Raw genomic sequence first — 24,096 nt, forward strand, 5'->3', positions numbered from 1 at the left:
CACGAACATAGAGGGGAAACAACTCAAAAACATAACACGAACACAGAGGGGAAACACGGAGAACAACCTACAAACATAACACGAACACAGAGGGGAAACACGGAGAACAACCCACAAACATAACACGAACACAGAGGGGAAACACGGAGAACAGCCCACAAACATGACACGAACACAGAGGGGAAACACGGTGAACAACTCACAAACATGACACGAACACAGAGGGGAAACACAGGGAACAACCCACAAACATAACACGAACACAGAGGGGGAACACGGGGAACAACCCACAAACATAACACGAACACAGAGGGGAAACACGGGGAACAACCCACAAACATAACACGAACACAGAGGGGAAACACGGGGTACAACCCACAAACATAACACGAACACAGAGGGGAAACACGGGGAACAACCCACAAACACAACACGAACACAGAGGGGAAACACGGGGTACAACCCACAAACATAACACGAACACAGAGGGGAAACACGGGGAACAACCCACAAACATAACACGAACACAGAGGGGAAACACGGGGAACAACCCACAAACACAACACGAACACAGAGGGGAAACACGGGGAACAACCCACAAACACAACACGAACACAGAGGGGAAACACGGGGAACAACCCACAAACATAACACGAACACAGAGGGGAAACACGGGGAACAACCCACAAACATAACACGAACACAGAGGGGAAACACGGGGAACAACCCACAAACATAACACGAACACAGAGGGGGAACACGGGTAACAACCCACAAACATAACACGAACACAGAGGGGGAACACGGGGAACAACCCACAAACACAACACGAACACAGAGGGGAAACACGGGGAACAACCCACAAACATAACACGAACACAGAGGGGAAACAAGGGGAACAACCCACAAACACAACACGAACACAGAGGGGAAACACGGGTAACAACCCACAAACATAACACGAACACAGAGGAGAAACACGGGGAACAACCCACAAACATAACACGAACACAGAGGGGGAACACGGGTAACAACCCACAAACATAACACGAACACAGAGGGGGAACACGGGGAACAACCCACAAACATAACACGAACATAGAGGGGAAACAACTCAAAAACACAACACGAACACAGAGGGGAAACACGGAGAACAACCTACGAACATAACACGAACACAGAGGGGAAACACGGAGAACAACCCACAAACATAACACGAACACAGAGGGGAAACACGGTGAACAACTCACAAACATGACACGAACACAGAGGGGAAACATGGGGAACAACCCACAAACATGACACGAACACAGAGGGGAAACACGGTGAACAACCCACAAACATAACACGAACACAGAGGAATGATATGGGGAATGTGGAAACAAAAAAACAGCACAACGGAGGACAGGTACTCACGACACGAACCAGGCAGCCGCCATGACAGTACACACAACGAACCAACGGCCACCAGGGGGCGAGAGAGAGAGAGAGAGAGAGAGAGAGAGAGAGAGAGAGAGAGAGAGAGAGAGAGAGAGAGAGAGAGAGAGAGAGAGAGAGAGAGAGAGAGAGAGAGAGAGAGAGAGAGAGGTGGGGGTAGGGAAGTCAGCAGAGAGAATATGTTATGCTTTATGCATATAAACACACACACACACACACACACACACACACACACACACACACACACACACACACACACACACACACACACACACACACACACACACACACACACACACACACACACACTGATTAGTATAGATTAGGAAATACAACCCGTCGCTTCACTGATGGGAGTATTAAGGGGTGTGGGTGGAGTAAGAAGGAGAGGAGGGGGGAGCGAGGAGGAGGGTTATCAAGGCAGGGTGGGGTAGCGAGGAAAGAGGGGAGGCCGAGAAAGGTGAGAGGCAGGAGCACGAGCCCATAGAGGAGAGCAGTACTCCATCAGGCTGCAGGCGAAAGCTATGTTTGTGGTTAGTAGCTCAGGTGTGCTAAGGAAGGACTTTGCACGACAGAGGATGCCCAGTTGGTGACTGGCTTTGGAGGCGAGGTTTGAAATGTGGCTTTCCCAAGAAAGATCATGGCAGATAGTGAGACCCAGAAGCTTGAATGAAAGGACTTCTTCAAGAGGATTGTTGAGAAAGTAGATGGGGGGGGGGGGGTTCCAAACGGTCCTTTCGGAAAGACCTATTGAGAGCATAAGATTTGTCAGGATTGAAAAACATGTTCCACGTGTTGGAACAGTTTGTGATTGTATCCGCATCTGCAGAGTGAAGAGGCTGCTGCTTGCCAATGCGAGAGATGACAGTTGTTATGGCAGAGGGTGGAGTCACCAGCAATGAGAGAAAGGATTTTGCAGAAAGTCAGAGAGATCATTGATGAAAACCAGAAAAAGAACAGGGCCAAAAACAATGCCTTGAGGAATTCCAGTCTGGAAAGGAAGAGGGAATGAGAGAACTCCATTTATGGCCAAACATTGGCTGTGACAGGAGAGGTAGTCTGAGAGCCATGAATGGAGATGTCCTTGGATACCATAGGAAGAGAGTTTGGTGAGTAGGGCAGCGTGCCAGACCATATTGAAAGCACGTGATATGTCTCGTTAGATGGCTCTGATTTCATGTCTGACATTGAGGACCTCCATCCATTATCGGGAGAGCAGAAGCAGCATATCCAGGGTAGAGTGACCTTGGCTAAATCCAAATTGATGATTGGAAATCAAGCCATTGGAGAAGAGGAAGGATTTAATGTCAGAAGCGATGATGGATTCCATAACCTTGCTGATGATTGGGAGAAGGCTGAATTGTCTGTAGTTGCAGGGATCTGTTTTTGCACCTTTTTTATGCAGGGCAGTAATGTTTGCTGATTTCCCAGCAGATGTCAGATAACCTTGAGCAAATGAGACGGTGAATGGAAGAGAGAGAGGGTGAGCAAGAGTAGCAGATCAGGTTTTTAGGACACGTGGGCTGATGCCGTCTGGACCGGTTGTAGAATCGGAGTCGAGGTTTGACAGCAAACTCTCCACCTTGTCAGGAGAAAAATACACAGAGTCCAGGAACAGCTGGGTGCGACTGGGTAAGGTGGGTACAGAAAGCGATGGGTTTTGGACACAAGATTTAGAAGCAAACACAGAGTTATGACATTCATCCTTTTCACGTGCAGTGTCAGCTGTGCGGCCGTTTGAGGTAAGGGAGGGGATGGAGGGGGAACATACACCAGAAACAGACTTAACTAGATGCCACCAGTATTTGGAGGAGACAGACAGGTTTGGGAGTTCAGACTTGAGATGAGAAGGATGTTGTTTTCTGACTTTCCTGAGGGTAGACACACACTTGTTCTGAGCTTTGTGGAAGGAACTGAGATTGTGTTCAGTTGGATTTGCCTTCCATGAGGCGAAGGCAAGTTGTTTCAGGACAACTGCCTCGCCACAAACTTCAGTGAACCATGGGCGGGAGGAAGGGAAGGACACCTGAAGACGAGAGGGGATAAATCTGTGCATGAGAGAGAACAAGTTTCTTTGAAAGAATTCCCAGTCCAAGTTGATGTTGGAGAAAGTAGAGATAGGAGACCAGTCTAGAAGTTTGATGGCTGCTTTAAGTCCCTGACAGTCGGCCTGAGTGAAATGCCAGACTCGATGGCGCTGAGGTGGTTCTTTAATAACAGCCAGAGAGATGTCTGCTTTGACAAGCACGTGGTCAGATGAACCAATTCGAGTGGAGGAAGAACAGCAGAACTGATATTTTCAGGGAAATTGGTCAAAATCAAATCCAGAAGAGATGGAGTACCATTGGTTGAGATCCGGTTTGGGAAGTTGACAGATTGAGTCAGTCCCAGTGAGTCACAGAAGTCTTTTGCTGAAATGTCATGGCAGGTGAGAGGTACCCACACCCAGCCAACTGGCACGATGACAATTGAAGTCACCACATACGAGGAAGAGAGAGTTGGGATGAGAGGACAGAAGTTGGTCCATGTTTTCGGAGATCGAGATTCAAATGCAATCATCACTGTTTGGTGGGCGGTACCGCACACATATTATCATGAGGTGGGAGTGTAGGGGAAGCTGTAGCCAGAGGTATTCCTGGGGGGGTTGGGGGAGTGAGGGCAGTGCATGGACAGTGAATAATGAAGTTTTGATGAAGAGAGCAACTCTGCCGCCAAGACGAGGCTCATATCTGTCATACGGGAGGAGGGGTTAATCAGGGAAAGATACTTGGGAGTCAGAGACATCTTGAAGGAGGAAAATACTTGTTAAGCAGATAATGTCTGGTTTGTCAGTGGAAAACTGTATGGAAAGATCTGTCAGGTTTGAGCGAAGGTCCTGGATGTTTGAAGTGCACAACGTTAGGGAAGAGCGAGGGGAGGAGGTTTTTGGTGCAGGGGAGTGGAGGAGGAGTAGGGATGAGGGAGGAGTGGGGGAAGGTAAGGAGAGTTGTTGAAAGAGTGTGGGGGATCGCAAAAGAGCTCGGGGAGAGGGCCGGATGATGAGGAGAAAAGGCTTAGTGGTGATGGGTTGATGTACAGTGGGGAGCAATAAAAAAGGGGGCAGAGGGCAGTTGAAGATTGAAGGAGGTGGAGTGATGAGATGGAAGAGAGACGGGAGGGGAAAGAGGAAGTTTTGTAGATGTGATGGTGGGCAACTTTGGGAAGAGGGAGTGAGGGGGGAGGTTGGAGGGATAGGGGAGAGAGGGAAGAGAAGAGGGAGAAGGGAGGGGTAGGATTTTTTGAGGAAGGGGAGAAGGAAGCTTGGAGGGGGAAGAGTGTGAAGGTTGCTTTGAGAGGGAGGGGAGACGATGAGAGCAGGCCATGCCAAGGTGCAGGAGTGCAATTGGAGAGGTCGGGAGAAGGGAAGGATGAGACTTGGTAGAGGTATGGTGAAGAAGGGAGCGAGCAGGGGGTGGTACAAGATTTGAGGGGTTGGGAAGAGGGGGAGGGGTACTGAGAGGAAGGAAGGAGCATGTTTGCGGTGACGAGGCGTGTACTGATCGAGAGAGTGAGATATCTGTTTGGTTAGAATGGAGCCCACAGATGTTGGAACTCCACACTGTTTTGGACAACAGAGGAGGAGCTGATACTGAAGCAGAAGACTGTGAAGAGGTGCCAAGAGCAGAGGTAGAATGAGGGGATAGATGGGAGGGGTAAGAAGAGGGGATAACAGGTGAGGGGTTAGGAGGAGGTAGATTTAAGGTGACGTGAGGTGAATTGGAACTGAAGTTTGAAAAAAAAAAAGGACGATTGATGGAACATGAACATGCATTGCATTAAAAAAAAATTAATTATTTTAAATTTTTCTAATTTTTAAGTCAGAGATACGATTAAAGACATTACGTGAGGGATGCAATAAAGGAGAATTAAGAGCATGGAGTAAAGAAACGTTGTAACAGTGGGACGTTTTAGATGTGGGATGAAGGAAAGGTCGGATTGAAAACAGCCTTTTGATGAAGAATAAGAGGGGTGAATTATGATACGCTACTGAGAACCACACGTGTTAAAGAGGAAGTTGTAACATTTTTATTTATTTATTTTTGATGAAGATTACGTAAGATTAGGAAAAGGAAAGGTTGAAGAAAAATCGTGTAGTTGTTGTTGTTGTTCGTATTTCAGCTGCTCCCGTTAGGGGTCGCCACAGCGGATCATCCGTTATCATCCGCATACTGATTTGGCACAGGTTTTACGCCGGATGCCCTTCCTGACGCAACCCTGGTCGCTTCTTACGACACAGGGATAAGGATTGGGTTTCGCCATGATTCCGGGCTGCCGTACACCCTCTCAAAGCGCGGCCCACCGCAAAGCTTCCGTCATCAAGCGATCCTCCAACCCAAGCCTCCGAGTAGCCGGATTACAGGCGCACGCCACTACGCCCGGTTGAAGAAAAATCGTGTAGGTGTTGGTGAATTTGGATTGGCAAACGTAGAAGGAAGCAGGTAGCCCGATGAAAGTTGCAGGAAGAAAGAAGAGGGGGGTAGAGAAACATGGTTACGGGAGGTGTAATGTGAGAAGTTGAAAGAATAAAGTTTTTTTTTTTTAAAGATTAGGTAAAGGAAGGAAAGGTTGAAGAAAAAAAATCGAGAAGGTGTGTCGTGAATTTGGGTTGATAAAAGTAGAAGTTGGTAGATTGGCAGAAAAGGGAGGAAGAAGAGTCAGTACAGGAAGTCAAACGGTGACGTGGAGTATAATGTGAGGTAAAAGGTATTTTTATGCCTCCGCACCAAGGGTGCCAGAGGCATTGTGTTTCCGTCCGTCCGTCCGTCCGTTTGTTCGTCCGTCCGTCTGTCCGTCCGGATTTTCGTTTACACGATAACTCAAGAAGCAAATTGTAGAATTTCATCAAACTTGGTAAAAAGGTAAAGTAAGACAGAGCAATTAAGTGTTTAGATTTTGGGCCAGATATGATAAAGGTCAAGGGTCAAAGTTCAAGGTCAAACTCTGAAATTTTACTCTTTATGCCCTAACTCAAGAAGCAAATTGTAGAATTTCATCAAACTTGGTAAAAAGGTAAAGTAACACAGAGCATTTAAGTGTTTAGATTTTGGGCCAGATGTGATAAAGGTCAAATATGTCAATACTCAAGTGTTTATGCGGGAGAGCGGACGTATACCCGTCGACTGCGCGCAGTCGGATTACTCTAGTTTGTTCTATTTTTTTTATATTTTAAGACATGAAACAGAGGGTATAGTTGAAAGGGATAGAAGGAGGGTGGAGGGAAATGTGGAGAAAATATAATCATATTTAGGCACTATAGAGAGAGTAAACAAAAATCCCAATTTTTTTTTTTTTTTAAGTTTCAAAATTTTATTTTTGCCTAAAACACTCTCCAGCACTCACTGATGTACCTCTGAAGGTTTGGCAAAGACAAAGATCCGTTTGGCCATCTCTAAGAACAATGGCGATACAGACAGACAGACAGACAGACAGACATCTCTCTTACAGTATAGATTCGACATGGTGCTAAGTTCCCCATTTTGTAAAAGATCATCATAAAGGACACTGCTTTTTCTTCACTGAGGAATGAAGAACTATTCTTACTGGTGAAGCCTCGTGTCGATATGTGTTGGCGGACAGGTAGAACAATGGATGAAATCAACGGAACATTGATCAAGGTATACCAACCAGTAACCACTGTGTGAGCCAAGGCGAAGCTATTGTTTCGGGCTTTAACCCTACATCAGAGCAAAAGAAGCTTAATTCCTTTATTTTTGCTTTCAAAAACTGACATTTTTACAATTCCTTTTGAATGGAAGGCAACCGTTTCAAATATTCTTGAACATGAGTGGAACTTTCTGATATGTCATTTCTACAACTGCGTCGAGCACGATAAACAGAACCGCAGTCACCATTTTCGTTTGTGTGCATTAAGGGGATGTTAGTCGTGTTTCGAGGGAGGGTCAGAAAGTACGTCCATTGGTTTGCCGCCAGGGTAGTTATGTGAAAACTTCGACAAACTCTTTGTTCGCCCATCATATCTCATCGTTTCCCAACAGACTAGTATACAAGGGATCAATACTTGATGTCCAAAGATAAGTTTTATTGTTTTTAAAAGGGGTGTAGATTTCCTGTCTGTCTGTCTGTCTGTGTGTCTGCATGTGTGTGGCAGATGCATTCAGTCGTCACTTATGGAATCTCAACCAAATTTGGCAGGGGGACTTAGGGTGATAAGACAAAGGAGACCATAGTAAACTTAGGAAAAGTCGATTCGTTTTTTTTTTTTGAAATAATTGGAGAGACGCAAACAAATAAACAACCTGTATGGTTATACTTTTTTGGTGTGTGTGTGTGTGTGTGTGTGTGTGTGTGTGTGTGTGTGTGTGTGTGTGTGTGTGTGTGTGTGTGTGTGTGTGTGTGTGTTGCACAGAGTGTTGTTGTTTTTTAAACTACAATTTCGGCAGGAAAGTTTCTGGGATTTCTTATCAGGAGTTACAGTTGCGGAAATAGCACTCCGACTTAGCCACACAACCTCAGCCTGGCCAGAACCAAGGCCTTGCACAACTCTTGTTGGTTTGGTTTATCTTTCAGTATTCATACAGATAATGTGTAAAGATATCATATTAGATATCCAAAACATGTAGATATCCAAGACGCTTTATCATTTGAGGGATAACTTTTTATAGTGCCCAATTCAAATCAATACCAACAACTCACGTGACACCTCCCACAGCTTGATGACATGCCAAAGCTGAAGGATCATTATTAATGGACTCTCCTCATGACCTACAACTTTGGGAATCTAAGTTAGCAATAACTGAATCGCTACAATAACTGAATGTATTAGTTGTCGTTAAACAGTGATAACTGAAACTAAAAGGTGGTGATAGTGGAAAATGCCTCAGCAGAGGCAGGGATATGGTTGAACAGAAAATTAAAACAAGTATTCTATTATAAGATTGTAGTTTGGTTGTGGAATCATTCTGGCTGATATCACACGGCCTACAGGACTGACACGCAATCACGCCACAATTGTCTAAAGACATCTTGAAATCATGGCATACAGAACAGCCAGCTTAACGCCACCTCCAAAGAATCGAAATTGGAGCCATGATTTTGGCCCAATAACAAGTATTACTCGCAATGTTTTTAACATACCACTCAAAAGTTGCAAGGACAGTAGATGGCACCGAGTTACAAGGTGGTAAGTAATATAGTAAGTAGAATGTAGTTAAATGATTCATGTTGTCCCTCACAAAACTCTTCTGGAAGTTTCTCATCAGAGTTTATGAGATTCTCAGATTGATCTGATGAGATGCACAATGATAAATAAATAAATAAATTTCAAGCATTCCCAAATACCTGATAAGCAGTGCCCCTGGGCTGTGGTTCCCTGGGCTGTGGTTCCCTGGATCCGTACCAGGAAAGATCCATGTTCATTACTTGGCTCCAGCAACAGAGCTTCAGCATTCTCTCTTGTAACATCACCAAAGTACCACCTGAGTGTCAGTGCACCATTGCAAAAGAAGAATAATACAATCACCTAGAAAACTTTACTAGACATTACTCCCAAGTGGTCCAGGCCACACTATTTAATTTTCTTTGGATAAAAAACTACCTGTCAATTGTCAGACTCGGAGTTATAAATCGGTAATGTTGTTACGGCACGACAGTTGTGCTTTCACTGGCGTCAACGCTTGGCTTTCCTCAAGAATAAACAATCTGATGGGATTTTTTCTAAAAGAAGTTCAAGATTTCCTGAAAGTTGGAGAGCGAGCATCATGAGATGGAACCGTGATGTAATCATCATTGTAACATTCCAGTCAAAACCCAAGCTTCATCCGTACCTCCTTCTTTCTAACCTTAATGTCTCCAAGGCTGCATTTATCAATGTTTTGGCCTCACATGACAAAAGCTCAAGGAACAACCAAATTAGTCCTCCATGTCTAAGGAAGTCCTGAGCATGATTTGCACACATAAACAAAGCACTACTGGGTGAAATAATTATTTGTTCCATGAGCCTCAACTCTGCTTTTTTTAAGGCCAGTCTCATGAGTCAGTGGTCTCAACAGCAAAACTACTACTACAATTAAGGAGCATTCTCCCTGAATGTTTATCATTATTGTGTCCCACAATTTCCCTTAACTGCCTGGGAGCTTTTCAATGTTTTTAAAAGTTTCAACATTAAAATTTAGAAGTGATTGACACTGATGGTTTCTCCAGATGTATTTCACCTTCCAATGTTCACAAATATGCAATTATATATAGATCTACCCCCCTCCCCTGAAACCCTGCACTGTGGGTCCTTCAAACTCATTCTTCTGAAACAAAATCGAAGTATCATTTCGCTTTATTTGCATAGCAGCAAGGCAGTAAGACTTCTCTCGGATCACAAATTTAAACTTTCACATACTGTGAAGGTCATTACCAACTTACGGTTGTGAACCCAGGCCCTTCGTGTTTACTTCGCGTGGCCTGGTGAGAGTCCCATTCTCTTGGATTCCATGATCCACCGAGCCAATGGCCAGCACAGCAGATGAATGAGGTTCCGGTGGTGTTATGGATTCTGCACCCAGTGGTGGTGGTCTTTCACTTCTCTGTATCCTCTTCCGTTCGATCCATCTTTTATGAGGTCCAAGCAATCTCGACTCCTTTTGGCCCATATCGTCCTACTCAAGATGAATTGAAATGCTTCATTTGATGCTCCTGACTGTTCCCCTTACCGAATACTTCATTTTAAAAAAAATTAGCACCACACTTGAGCTCCTTATCCTGATGGAGACCCAGGAGAAGTATAATTGACAGAGTGAGCTGCAAGACTTTGCTTTGTGGTATTTGTACGTCACGCGAGACATGAGGGTGGGTGTTTCGATCAGTCATTTCCTTCCAGATATGTGTTTCACATGACGGTCTTACCCACAAAAGCTCAACTTCCTTGCAAAACACATTGGCTGAAGTTTGATTATTTTCTCGACACACTCTGGCTACCAGTGCAGTCAAGCATACATTCTTCTTATATCGATGTTGTGGACTAGCGAGACCAGTATTACAAAAATACATTTGTTTCCATTTCACACTCAACCATTTATTCTGCTATCATGTGCTTGTTTTTTCTGAAAACGTTTGGTTCAGGATCATTACACAATTTCCAGAGTAAGGGTGAAGAACAAATACTCCAAAGGCAAACTATTGACACCTAACTATTCATTCGACGCGTGATGTTGAAAGCAACAACGGGCAATATCTGCTTGAAATGGGCACAGATGTAGGAAAAGACCGATTGAAATTCTGTGTCGGCACAAGGTGTTAAGATATGTATTTGTATCCATCTTTACTACAAGGAGAAACTCCAACTTGTGTTTGCAAAACATTTCCACTGCACTAAATAGATTGCTGTAGTAGCGTAGTGCAAAGGAAAAGGGCTGAAGCAAAATAAACAAAATAGTCCCAACAATATACCTCAACAATAAGGCCTCAAAGGTTGCACGAAGGCAATCCATACCTGTAGTCCCCTTATCAATTCCACTGCACCAGGAAAGATCCCATTTCTGCAATAGCACCGATGTTAAAAAGACGTCCCAAAAATCTCCCATGAAAAGGCAAACTATTGATATGATAAACTATTTTTATATCATTTTTTTGTTTTTAATCAACCTGAGGTCGATAAGATTCTGCTCACCACTTTTGGAGGCAAATTGAACCTGAAATTTCAGGCATTAGCCCTTCATTGGTGGAAGTTGATTCTTACGGTGATAAGCATACCTTTATCAACATTTAGTTGATAAAACCTCTCGTTTGGATTGTCCACCTTGCCAAAGTCTGGTATTCTTCTGCTGCGATATTTAGTACAATGCTTGTTTGTCAACATAATCAAAGGAAAAATTTGGGCAGGCTGCTGTAAAAATGAGTGGTAATGGAAACTTTAGCTGCCAGGTAAAAGTACGGTACACTTGTTCTTCACAGATGGTTAATCAACGGAGTGCAAATAAAGTCCAAGTTGCATCCTAGGTGCTCCTTTGAAAGAAGTAGCAATCACACAAAGTCAATAGTTTATTCACAGGAAGAATAATATTTCCAAGGATTATCAAGCCAATCATGGCTGCAGCTGAGTCGGAGGTAAAGTTTCTGAAACGTTGAGATCTATCTGTCAACGTCGTGCGGTTCCGAGTAGTCCGTGATGAGATCTTCAAGTCGGTGCTCCAGATGGTGGAACGAAGGCCTTTTTTCCTCGTCCCGCCTCCAGCAGTCCCTCATGATGCTGTAGAAATCGCGTGGACAGGCTGGTGGACAGGACAGGCGGTAACCACGCTCCACCTCCATTAGAACCTCCGAGTTTGCCATACCTGGCGGAATTGCATGCAAAGGGAATTGGATGGAGGTGAACAACAATGAAACAACCATCAGTTAAAAAGTGTTTTCTGAGAGAGTGGGATACCTTTTGAGCAGTTGTAATTATTATTAATATTATTGTTTTTGTGTTGAAAAAGTGAAATACCATTCATTGACCTTTCGTAAAAATGAAATTTGTGTAAATTGAGTGGTGAAAAGCAAAATCTCACTTGTGGTTAGTTAGTTATCCATTGTCGCAATGTTTATTTTTAACGAATTCATGCGTGGTTTGTCAACATGGTTTTATCCAAAGGGGGAATTTAAAATAACTTCCCATATTTTTTGAGGAATTATCGAGTTGGGAATTTACAATGTTGTAGCAGAGATGTTAAAGTCAGCAAACAACAACTGAAAGAACAATAATACTTGAACGCTACAAATGTCGACCACATACAAAGCAATCGGAGTAGATGCTTTAATTTGTATAGAAATGGTGTCACAATTGATTTTACAGAAAGGTTAAGATTAAATCGCAGCAGGTGCTTAGCAACGAGGACAATGTCAAAATTGGACATGTCATGACACTTCAAAATGACTCACAAAGGTGGAGATTAATATGGAGTAAGACTTTCACAAAGCCAACTTTAACGAATGATGACAATCCTGTGAAGTCTCTGGAAGCTGTGAATGGTATGTACCGTCATTATGAGGAATGCTCTACCTGTCCGTGAAGCAGCATTCATGAAAGGATGGTCGTGTTTAACAAACAGATGAAATCAACAGGACGTTTATCGAGGTATGATAACTATTGTGGGAAGCAAGGAGAAGCTGACGTTTCGCCATTAACCCTCTTTTACTACATTGAAAAGTTAACATCTGAAATACCAGCTTCTCCTTGCTTCCACCAGCAAAGGGACAAGGAAAGGCTTAGCCCCCACCCTTTATATTTTGAACGAAGTTATCTCAGGTGTTGCATCGCTGGACGCTGCCATTTTGTCTGAATCTCGATGCCCCCCCCCCCCCGCTGTGAAAACACGAGCAGCAACTTTAGCCGTGACAGCATACACTTTTGCCAAAGTACTGCTAAACTGAAGGTTTCTGTAGGCACAAACGAGGTGATTTGTGTTCTACAGGGTGGCCTGAAAGTCGCTTTACCCCCCCCGATACATTTCTCGCACCTCCCACCCTGCCTTCCATTCTACCCTTCCCCACCATGGTATGCAGCAACACTGACTCAAGACAATGGTGGAGCTCATACAGATACAATGACTGATTAATTATTGTAAGTACTGTACAATAAAACTTTAATATTAAAAGAGTTTAAGAACGAATGCATTACCGAGAAGGGGTAAAGCGGATTTCAGGCCATGCTGTACAGTGGTCAAAATATATAATTCAATTAAAAAAAAAAAGTTGTAAAAGCTGAAGAAAAAAAAAAAAAACTGAAACAAACCATTGCATTGGAAGTTTGCCACCATTGGTGCATCTGGGATCCACCATCTTTTACAGCATCTTATTTAACATGCTATATTAGTTATTTGTGTCCTTTATGATTTCCTGTTTGGAATGATTTTTATCTTGCCAAAACGAAGTTTTTGCAAGATATGTTAGTCAGCTTGTATGTTTTTTTTATTTTTATTTTTTGGTCCCTTTCTTTCTAGGCCTATAGAGGTCCCTTTCAGCGCATAAAATTTTGAAGGTCAAGGTCAAAGTTCAAGGTCACTTTGTCGCAAATCAGGGGAGTCGACGAAACCCTTATTTTTTGAGTAATTTTTATTGGATCGTCTTCAAACTTCATGAGAGTATAGTTCATGGTCTGGCGCTCAGCTGATTAATTTTTGGTGGCGATCGGCCTTGACCTTCATGGTTAGCGCCTAAGGTCAAACATATTTGACCCCAGGGTCAAATTTTCAAGTTTTAGGAACCATATCGTGTAGTACCTCAAATTGAACACCTCGATGAGTGCTTTCTAGATATGTCAAGCTTGAGACATTATGACGTCATTTGGTGACGTTATGAGGCAAACGCATATTTTTCATGGTTACTCTGTAGAACGATTCTCATCGGAATCTCTCGTAGGCAGATATTCCTCAAGGAGTCGCTCCTGGTGGATAGCAGCTCTGTTCACCTCAGTGTGACCTTAAAGAAGTCACACGTGGTCACCTTTTGCAGGTTTATTTTTTTTTTTGACTGCCAGACACTTCCGGTTCCAGGTTGCTTTATGTAAAGGTCAAATCTGCAACTCCTCTTTCCACCTCAATAAAAACCAACTTTTCTGAACCGGATCCGTCATGCTTTTCTGTTATAAATCCCTGTGTCACTGTTTGTGTTTTCATCCAATTTTCTGTGTTGAATCATATCTTTTTTGTGCTGTATTATCGAATTTGATTTCGTGTAGCTCAGAATTATAGGCCTACTCCTCAGATAGCCAGTGAGCAAAATCTCTCCCACTTTTGAGGTTTTTTTTTCCTCGTTGCACATCTTTTTTTCCGAAAGTTTTGTCTGTTCTGCCACTTCAACGATATCCTTCCCTCCTCGCTTAAGAAAAAAAAAACAGCTTTATTTTTCACTCCAAAACACGATCTCATTCTGCTTTCCACCTAAACTTCCTGTACTTCATTATTTGTCTCTCTCTTTTCTCAATATCTCCAAACTGAATCTTCATTGAAGAAAACACTTCTTCCTTCTACCTTCAAAACTTTTAAAAATGCTTCACTTTCCTTATTTCTCCGTCACAAGTATCCCCACGTTCTTCTACTTCACAAGGTATATTTTACAAACCTGTCTCTCACGTAAGCGGTCAACCCTCCTGCCATACCATCAACGTCAACATCCTCCCGTACCTTGATCCATCAACCCTCCTGCCATACCATCAACGTCAACCTCCTCCTGTACCTTGATCCATCAACCCTCCTGCCATACCATCAACGCCAACCTCCTCCAATACCTTGATCCATCAACCCTCCTGCCATACCATCAACGTCAATCTCCTCCCGTACCTTGATCCATCAACCCTCCTGCCATACCATCAACGTCAATCTCCTCCCGTACCTTGATCCATCAACCATCCTGCCATACCATCAACGTCAATCTCCTCCCGTACCTTGATCCATCAACCCTCCTGCCATACCATCAACGTCAATCTCCTCCCGTACCTTGATCCATCAACCCTCCTGCCATACCTACAGCACCACCTTTTCCTTGCCTTCGCCAAAAATTCCTTTCACCACTCCCATGATCTTTATGTCTGTATTTGTACAATTTGGGAATCTTGAGAAGTCCAGTTTACAGAGGTTGGCTGCTCACAACAATCAAATCCCCTTCACATTCTTTTAGTGTCAAACACTTCTGTGTCAGTACCCTCCCAAACATCTCTTACAAGACCGTGTCCTTTCAACCCCACCCCTTCTATGTCTCCCTCTTCTGCATCCCTCTCCCTCTTCTGCATCCCTTCACATCATGTCTCCTCATTCTGCATCCCCCCTCATCACACCCTTTGAAAGTTTACCCTCACCCCACCCTCTCAAAGCTTCCCCTCACATCACCCCCTCAATACTTCTGCTCATGCCATCCCCTCCAAGTTTTCCCTCACTTTACCCCACAAAGTTTCCCCTCACCCACTCCATCAAAGTTTCCCCTCACCCAACCCCTCAAAGCTTGCCCCTCACCCTGCCCTCTCAAAGTTTCCTGCTCACCTTGCTCCTCAAACCTGTTTTGTCCCATCTCCTCAAACTCCCTCCTCAGCTACCCCCCTTGTCCCCATATTCTCCCACCCACCTCCCCATCCAACCTACCCCCCCCCCAATTCTTCCTCCCCTGTCCCTCACTGTGTGTACCTCAAATAATAGAGGCCTCCACTCCAACCCGACATCTCTCAATACAGACTGCTGTTGATAAACCAGATATCTGTTGAAAAAAATCCTTCCTCCCACAGGACGTCCCTGACTCCTCAATCTCTCTTCCCGACTATTGTCCTCTCTGATTTAATAGGCCTGAACCTCGCCCTTGTGGTAGAATTGCACTTTACAGCAATAGCTCAATTTCTCACTGTCTGTGTACTGATCTTGCACCGCCCAATCCCCAGGAGTAGCATTGGCTGCTACTTCCCCTCTGCTCCCACCTCTTGCTTGTCTCTGTGTTGTACCGTCCTCCAAAGTGATATATACAGTATATATATATATATATATATATATATATATATATATATATATATATATATATATATATATATATATATATATCTCTTTTTCTCATTTTTTCTCCATTTTTTGTCTTTTCTCTCTTTTTTTTCTCCATTTTTTCTCTTATCTCTCTTTTTTTTCTCTTTTTCTCTTTCTCATAACATGAAGCAGCTTTTAACATCTCATCTCATCTATATATCTCTATCTCTATCTCTATGTGTCTCTCTCTCTCTCTCTCTCTCTCTCTCTCTCTCTCTCTCTCTCTCTCTCTCTCTCTCTCTCTCTCTCTCTCTCTCTCTCTCTCTCTCTCTCTCTCTCTCTCTCTCTCTCTCTCTCTCTCTCTCTCTCTCTCTCTCTCTCTCTCTCTCTCTCTCTCTCTCTCTCTCTCTCCCCCTCATATGTGATGATTACAATTGTCACCATGCAAATTGGCTGGGTGTTTGTACCTCTCTCACCACCCATGGCACTTCAACAACTGATTTCTGTGACTCCATGGGTCTGGCTCAATCTGTGAACTTTCCCACTCAGATTTCTCCCAATGGCAAATCCTCCCTTCTGGACTTGGTGAAGACAAACTTCCCTGCAAATGTCTCCTACTCTTCCTCCGCTCCATTTCGTTCATTTGATAATATGCTTGTGAAAGTAACATCTCTCTGGATATTTACAGAGAGCTGCCTCAAAGCCGGCAAGTCTGGCAGTTCACTCAAGCAGATTGGCAGGGACAGCAAGTTGCCATCTCTCTTTAGGACTGGTCTGCCATTTCTACTGCCCCTGATGTTAAATCAGCCTGGAAATTATTTTTCTCAGTAACCTGCTCTCTCTTCTGCACATATTCATCCCATCTCTTCTTCACTTATCATACCCTTTTCCCACCCATGGTACACTGATTCCTGTGGTGAGGGAGTTGTCCTGAAACAACTTCTCTTCTCTTCCTGGAAAGCAAAGACAACCGAGGCAATCTCAGTTCATCCCACAAAGTCTGCAACCAGTGTGTGTCCACAGAAGAGCAAGAAAACAAAATTTGTCCAACCTGAAAATTGAACTTTCAAACTTCTCTCCCTCCTCTAATCCCTGGTGGTGCCTTATTAATTCAGTCTCTGTTGTATGCTCCCCTACCATCCCTTCCTTCACTTCAAATGCACCACTGCCAACTCCACTTGTGAGAAGGCCGAATACCTCAATTCTGTGTTTTCTTATAAATATTGTGTCCCCAACCCCTCGCTCTATCTACCTACCATACACAGTCGTACCCAACTTCTCCTAGACTGTGGCATTTGCACCGCAGAAAGTGGAGAAGGTTCTTTCAACCCTTGACTCTCATTCTGGAACTGGACCGGATGGCATCAGCTCCCATGTCCTAAAAACCTGCTCTGCTGCTCTTGCACTTTTTCTTTCTGCACTTTTCACCCTATCATTTACCATAGGTGATCCTTCAATTGCTTGGAAATTAGCCAGCATCACAGAATTACATAAAACGGTGCAAAAATTGATACCCTTAACTGCAGGCCTATCAGCTTACTTCCAATCATCAGCAAGATCATGCAATCCATCATCGCAGTTGACATGAAATCATTCCAGGTCACTCTTTGACATGCTTCTTCTACTCTCCCAACAATGGATGGAGGCCTTCAATGTCAGACGTGAGATAAGGGCCGTCTCTCTAAACGTATATCGAGCTTCTTATACCACTTGGCATTCCTGCTTTGCTCTCCAAACTATCTGTCTGTGTTGGTGCCCCTGTCTCATGCCTTGCACAGCTTATATATAGAGTCTACACCTGGGATCCGAGTTCAGCTGTGCACATCCCATCTAGGCATTCACTTTCTAACTGTCCAGAGTCCTGCAACCACACTCCTTGGACCCCGTAGAAGAAGTGTCGACACAGTCTTGAAATGGCTCCATGTTGCATGGATCCACGCCCATCATTTAAGACTTTCACCATGACATATCTAAGCATGCTTGCAGTGGTCAAATCAGTACATCTGATGGACATGTAGGCAATTCGAAAGTGTTATGTTTATTGACAAATAGAGGTTTCTCCTTTAAAGGCATGATGGCCGTGCATGGGTCGACAGAAGACGCAATGGCGATATGCCCCAGTCTGTGTCCAGGAAGTGACAAATTGTGCATGTGGACGTGTCATGACGTGGGATGGTATTGCTGAAACCTTTTGCACCAACTTGATCCATATTCATGGCAATCTGACAGCAGATTGATACATTGAGATCTTACTACAACGTGTGTTGCCTTCCCTTCAGAGGCATGGTCCAGAAATTAGCTTTATTCATGATAATGTTCATGCTCACAGGGCCATTCAAACAAGGAATTTTGTTGCCAATGCCGACAATAATGTCATGTCACTCTGGCCTGCCATCTCACCAGATTTTAAGACAATTGAACATCTCTTGGATATTATTGATCGTCGTGTTTGTACGTTGCCAAGACAGCCACAGACCCTCAATGAGCTGGAACAGAAGCTGATTAGAGCATGGAATGTCATTCTCCAGGTTCAGATTTGAGTGCTCAAAAGGTCAATGTGATGACAGTGCAATGCAGTGATTGCTGCCGAAGGTGGACATACCCATTATTGAGATTGTTACTTCCACATTGGATCCCGACGTGAAAACATTTGCCACAATTATGCATCATTATGTTATTAGGTTACCATAAAATGGGCATGCAATTATTCACCATTTATCTCTGTCAGAGGTTTGCCCTCATCTGTGTCCCATGATGTCACATAAATAAATTCCATCAACAACAATCACGTGTTTGGGGTTTTTTTTGGCAGAGTGCACTATAATTTTTTCGTGTAAAAGTTTAGTAAGGACCCTCAAAGGGGGCTGTTGTTGAGTCGTTGGTATTGTCTAGCCAGGTGAATAGAGAACTACTCGTCCTGGACAACAAACTATTTATTCCGGAGAATCAAATGTTGCAATAAAAAAATTAATAAATAGGTCAATAAATAAATGAATGAAGCAATTACTGAGGAAAAGAACCTCAGGCTCACCTGCATAGGGAACTTTTCCGTATGTGACAATCTCGTAGAGGAGGATTCCAAAGGACCAAACATCAGACTTGATGGTGAAGCGGTTGTAGTTGGCAGCCTCGGGTGCCGTCCACTTCACGGGAAACTTCCCTCCCTCACGTGCAATGTACTCATCATCCTGGAAGAGAACAATTGGGATGCCGATGACAAATTTGATTGACAGATCATATTGCAGCTTATAATTATCTACTCCCTTCCCATGTTTCTCATGGTGTCATCCTGGTTATCCCCAAAAAAATGAAACAAAACAATGCAACTCAATATCACCTGCTGGTGGCTGATCTTTACATGTATGATACAACCATGACTGCAGAATTTGAGTTATCCCCCTCCTCCAACCTTCTCCACTCTCCCTTTGTGTGAATAATATGTATAGCTACCTGATCATGTCCATAAAGTGATTAATTACCTTGACCACCTGTTTGTTGTACAGAGCACCTACTCTTTGTTTTTACCAACTAAAAAGAGCACATTTAGTGTGGAGTCATGGAGGTGAAAGCAAAATCAATAATCTTGGCCTGAAAGTGAAAAAAATAAAAGCCTCAACGTCATCTGAGATTATCAATTCCATGACCTTGCATATCTGAGAGGAGACTTCATGGAATGTTTGAGATCTTTATCGAAGATTGGGGTGACTTGCCAATGCAGGTGGCCAACAGTAGTGCATTTTGTGATAAGCAGAAAATGGAGGAGCTCTTTTGAGGGATACGATTAGAATACTGTGAATTTGATGACCAATGCACTGATGTGGTCAGAATTATTGGTGCATATATATGTCACCCAACCAGACATTTTCAACCTTTCTGGAAAGAAAGGGTCACATTGGTCATTGAGAGATTAGAGAGGGAGAGCATGAGGATGGCAAGAAGGTTCAGACACATGACTTTTGGATGTGCAGACACAGTTCAAGCAATCAGTCTTACCTTCAATCTCATCAACCATTGACGAGCAGACTGAATAGAGATCATTGACCAGCAAAAGAACCATTGCAGTCCATAAAAGTAGGAAAAAAGCGTGTGCACCACAGAGATCACATTTTCTTTGTTTATGGAAATCCCGACTCCATGGATATATATCGGTAAGGAATATGGTGGAGCTTCCATATTCCAAATGACCTGCCTCCTGCTTCCTGATTCTTTGCAGAGAGCATGAAATGGTGGACTTGTGAAAGTTAGTGGCCAGACAAGATGCGGAGGTCAACAAATGTCTCACAATTTAGGTGAATGTAAATACACAGACTGGGCTGGAGCCAGTAATGAGAAACATGAAAGGACATGGTGAAATTTCAGAGATGAGGATACAAAATCAAGATAAAGAATGAGTGCCAGGACAAGTTACAGCTGTTTGAAAGAAAAGGATGATATCGGTTGAACTCCATTTTAAGAAATCATCACGGATGAAATGCAAATAATTAATTCAGCCTCTACAGGCACTTGGTGATGCCAGCTTCTTTTGTCTTTTCCCACACCCCTTATTTCCATGCAGCACTCTCTGGGCATGAATCCTTGGGGTTGCCGTCAGGTGGGAAGGGGGTGTTGGTGCAATGACTGATTTTAAGTGTGAATGAGGTATAACCAGCCATGGCAATGCAGCAAAGGCCTGTTGTGATGGTGTCAGTCTGACCTAATTTATAAACTTTCCAAACTAGATTTCTGCAACTGGTGCTTCTTCCCTCTTGGTGGACTTGTTAACAACAACCTTTCCATCCAACCTTTCCTGTTCCTCCTCTGCCACACTTGGCTCCTCTGACCATATAATTCTCAAATGCCATTTCTCTTTGGCTAGTGTTGGAGCGTGACCTCAACTCTGCAGAATCTGGCTGTTTGCACAGGTCTATTGGATGGGACAGCAATATGCATCCTCTCCAAAGGATTGCACTGTCAATTTCTACTGCAGTAAATATTGGTTCTGCCAATGGTGTGAGATGTGTGTGTGGTAGCTCCGCTATGAGCCTTACATTCTGTTAAAAACAACTTTGACAAAAGCATACTTTGTCTCATGCATCATGTTATCTTATCCTGTTTGTGGCTATCCTATAAATAATGTTACATTGAATGCTGTGGTAAGGCAGTTGCAGTGAAGCAACTTCCTTTTTCAACTTGGAAGGCTAATTTAACTGTGGGACCGTTTAAGTTACTTCGTGTAAGGCTCACAATAATTGTGTGTCTATCCTGAAGAACGAGTCTACTTTGAATGTCTTGGTGGGTCCTTATCAATCCTTCCAACCCTTCCCTCATCTCAAACACCATCACTGCTTACTGCTGGAAATAAGGCAGGATATGTCAAGTCAGTGTTTGCTTCCAAGTCTCATCTACCATAGCCATCGCACCCTGTCCAACCATACCCCTATCGTACCCATTGCCGGCTCGATGCAGTGTCTTTCACACCTGAGTAGGTGGAGAAAGTTCTGTCCAGCCCCTACTCTTTATCGCTGACAGGCCCAGATGGCATCAGTGCTGTCTTCTCAAATCCTGCTTTGCTGGAATTACTTCTCTTCTGTCAGTTCCCTTCAACCTATCCTTCACTTTTGGCTGCATACCATCTACCTGGAAGACAGCAAACATCAGGCTCATTCATAGGAACGGATCGAGAACAGATCCTCTCAACTACAAGCCAGTAAACTTATTTCCAATTACAAGCAAAGTCATGGAATTCATCGCTAAGGAAATGCTGCTGTTTCACTCTCAGCAATGGTTGGAGACCCAAAATTTCAAATAAGAAGCAGAATCCTCTCCCTGGATCTCAAACAGTCAACACAGTCTGACATCCTGCTCTGCTTGTCAAGCTTGCAACCTATGGCAAACAAGGCCACCTTCACACCTACATTTCTGATGCCTTCCACATACATGCTCAATGCATTGTATCGATATTGATGGAATATTTTCTTCTTCCCTCCCAGTTTAGACTGGAGTGCCCCAAGTCATTCCTTGATAAACACCTACTCGTATGGCCTTTGTCCATAGCTCAATGGCACACTGCTCTGCTCTACAGGCTGAAACCAATTATTCACATATGTCTGTCCAGGATTCTGTGAAAGCGAAAGCTTTCCACTTCATTCGTTTCTCTTGCAATGAGGCTAAAGCATAAGGCCTGTTGCTTCCATGTCACAAACAAGGCCTTCTAACAGCTTCTGTTTTTACTGCCTCTCATCTGCTCTTGCTTCCACTGCTTTCATAGCCCCCTGACCTTGCCAAGCTGCTCTTGGATGTATGCCTTATTCCAGCAATCTCCTCTTGATTCTTTTCCAAAATTCCAGGCTGACTTAACAACGACTCCACTTTTTTGTTCTTTTCTCCCATTTGTGGAACTTCCTTCTGGAGGCGTTTCAATTGCACTTTTCTCTCCATGGCGTCAAGATGACAACACCACCAACCATTTTGTCTCCCGCCCCCCCCTCACCCTTTACCAACCAGCAATCATTCAACCCTACATCATTGACCTTATCTAACCTAACCTTCTTTCTTGCAGTTTACTGAATTTACTCCTCTTTCCTTTTTCCTGTTCATTCATTCCATTGATTGTTGCATCCACCTGTTGTTCCACTGCCTCACTGTAACTACGTTGCTTTTTTAGCCTTCTGTCTCGTCACTGTTCCATTTGATAAAAATACAAATAAGTGTTTGTTGCAGGTATGAACTAGGGTCGGTAGGGCATAATTTTTCAAGTCGGGCCTCCCCTCTGTTGGTGAATTTGCCCGAGCCAATGGAGGCAACAATGAGGAGTGAATCTCGTTCTCAAATTTTCAGCACTGCATTCAATTCTAGTGAACAGAAGTCACGCATAATCCAAGACTTCAGCATGAAACACCAAGCACATGATGGGGCTTTTCAGAATTGTAACTTATTGCTGTTTGACTAATGTTCAACATAATTCTAGATAACATCCTTCCTCATAGAGAGCAATTTTGAGCACCTTCAGCCCAGAATCATGCATGGATGGCCAGGCATCATATGCCCTCACAATGTGGATCTTCAGGAGACAGTTTAAGCTCACTGGCTGTAAGGAAAGAGGACTCCGTTACATCTGTATCTTTGTTGTTTGAGTCAACCATAGGGCATGGTTCACTACTGCCCATGCCATTTCTGCTCTTCGCAATTATCTTAACCTTAACTTCCGACAACATATGATTAAGTATGAGAAGGTGAATTCTGTCCTTTCAAAATCAGCTGGTTCTGAATTTCCTGGACATCTATGGTATCTCAATGAGGAGCTCATTGGTTTGGTGTTCTTTGATTCAACTGTATCCACAGAGTCAAAATGAACAACAGCAAAGGCACTAAATGAAAAGGAATGCATGGATAAACCTTCAAAGTGCATCCAGCTGAATATCAGGAAATCTGAGGACATATCAATTGAGGATCTTGCAATAAAGAACACAATGGACGTCTTCAGGTGCCTGAAAATTCCAGCTGATTTTATGGATTCGGACTGAGTCATAGGAGCTCAGAGAGGATCACAGAGAGAAACTACAGACAGTTGAATACTTGAAGGTGGTAAAATATGATGCTGAAAGGTTTGTCACCCTTGTTGAGGAGTATAATGCTATCATAACAAAGAAAGAAGAACAGAAGCAATTCCTCCTTCAATTTGTGCAGGACCATAGAAGTCGCTTCCCCAACAGCAAAAAGGAAACAACACCAATGCAAAAGTGACTAACCATGCCAGGCCACTGGTACAGGCCAGCGCAGCAGAATTAATGATTTTTAAAATACATATTTGAACAAAATTAGGGGGGAGGGAAGCGTTAGAATTTTTAACTTTAAATTCTACCTCCAAATAAGGACCACCCTAATGTATGTGAATGCACACAGAATGCACTTTTTTAAAGTGGCAAAATAGCACAAGTAAATGAAATTATCCATATTGCAAGGAAACATTTATTTTGCTGTTGCTTTCACTATACAGGGTGGCCCAAAAGTCACCCTTTCTTACCAGAAAGGTAAAAAAAAATAAATGTAAGGACTGAAAAATGCTTTCCGATCGTAAAGATAATTTATTAATTGATTACCACATGAGATTATCACTGATTACAGTAAATGTTCGAATTGTTGTCCATCAACTTGTAGGCGTTTTTTGATTCAATGAAACACATCACAACAGGCTCAATTCTCTCATCTTTTGTTA

At 43.3% G+C, this 24,096-nt stretch overlaps 2 protein-coding genes across 5 annotated transcripts in view; both read right to left on the bottom strand.

Moving 5' to 3' along the window:
* The window catches only part of LOC147024874 (tyrosine-protein kinase Src42A-like), a 90,467-nt gene extending 80,250 nt beyond the window's left edge, over positions 1–10,217 (bottom strand). For 3 of the 4 annotated variants that reach the window (XM_085885218.1, XM_085885224.1, XM_085885222.1), the window contains exons 1-2: positions 9,850–10,217; positions 8,776–8,912 (exon numbers count right to left, since the gene is read on the bottom strand). In XM_085885218.1, coding sequence (XP_085741344.1) covers positions 8,776–8,912; positions 9,850–10,076 — 364 coding nt within the window. In that variant the 5' untranslated portion in view covers positions 10,077–10,217. Of the gene's footprint in view, positions 1–8,775; positions 8,913–9,849 lie in introns of those variants that run through there. The other variant, XM_085885219.1, reaches the window with a different exon arrangement.
* A 278-nt stretch (positions 10,218–10,495) lies between these two features.
* The window catches only part of LOC147024875 (tyrosine-protein kinase Src42A-like), an 89,989-nt gene continuing 76,388 nt past the window's right edge, over positions 10,496–24,096 (bottom strand). Inside the window, exons 7-8 of the mRNA XM_085885225.1 lie at positions 18,934–19,090; positions 10,496–11,756 (exon numbers count right to left, since the gene is read on the bottom strand). Coding sequence (XP_085741351.1) covers positions 11,554–11,756; positions 18,934–19,090 — 360 coding nt within the window. The 3' untranslated portion in view covers positions 10,496–11,553. The remainder of the gene's footprint in view (positions 11,757–18,933; positions 19,091–24,096) is intronic.

This window comes from Eptatretus burgeri, chromosome 6 (assembly GCF_056783735.1).
Source record: "Eptatretus burgeri isolate ZD-2024b chromosome 6, Ebu_testis_v1, whole genome shotgun sequence".
NCBI lineage: Eukaryota > Metazoa > Chordata > Myxini > Myxiniformes > Myxinidae > Eptatretus > Eptatretus burgeri.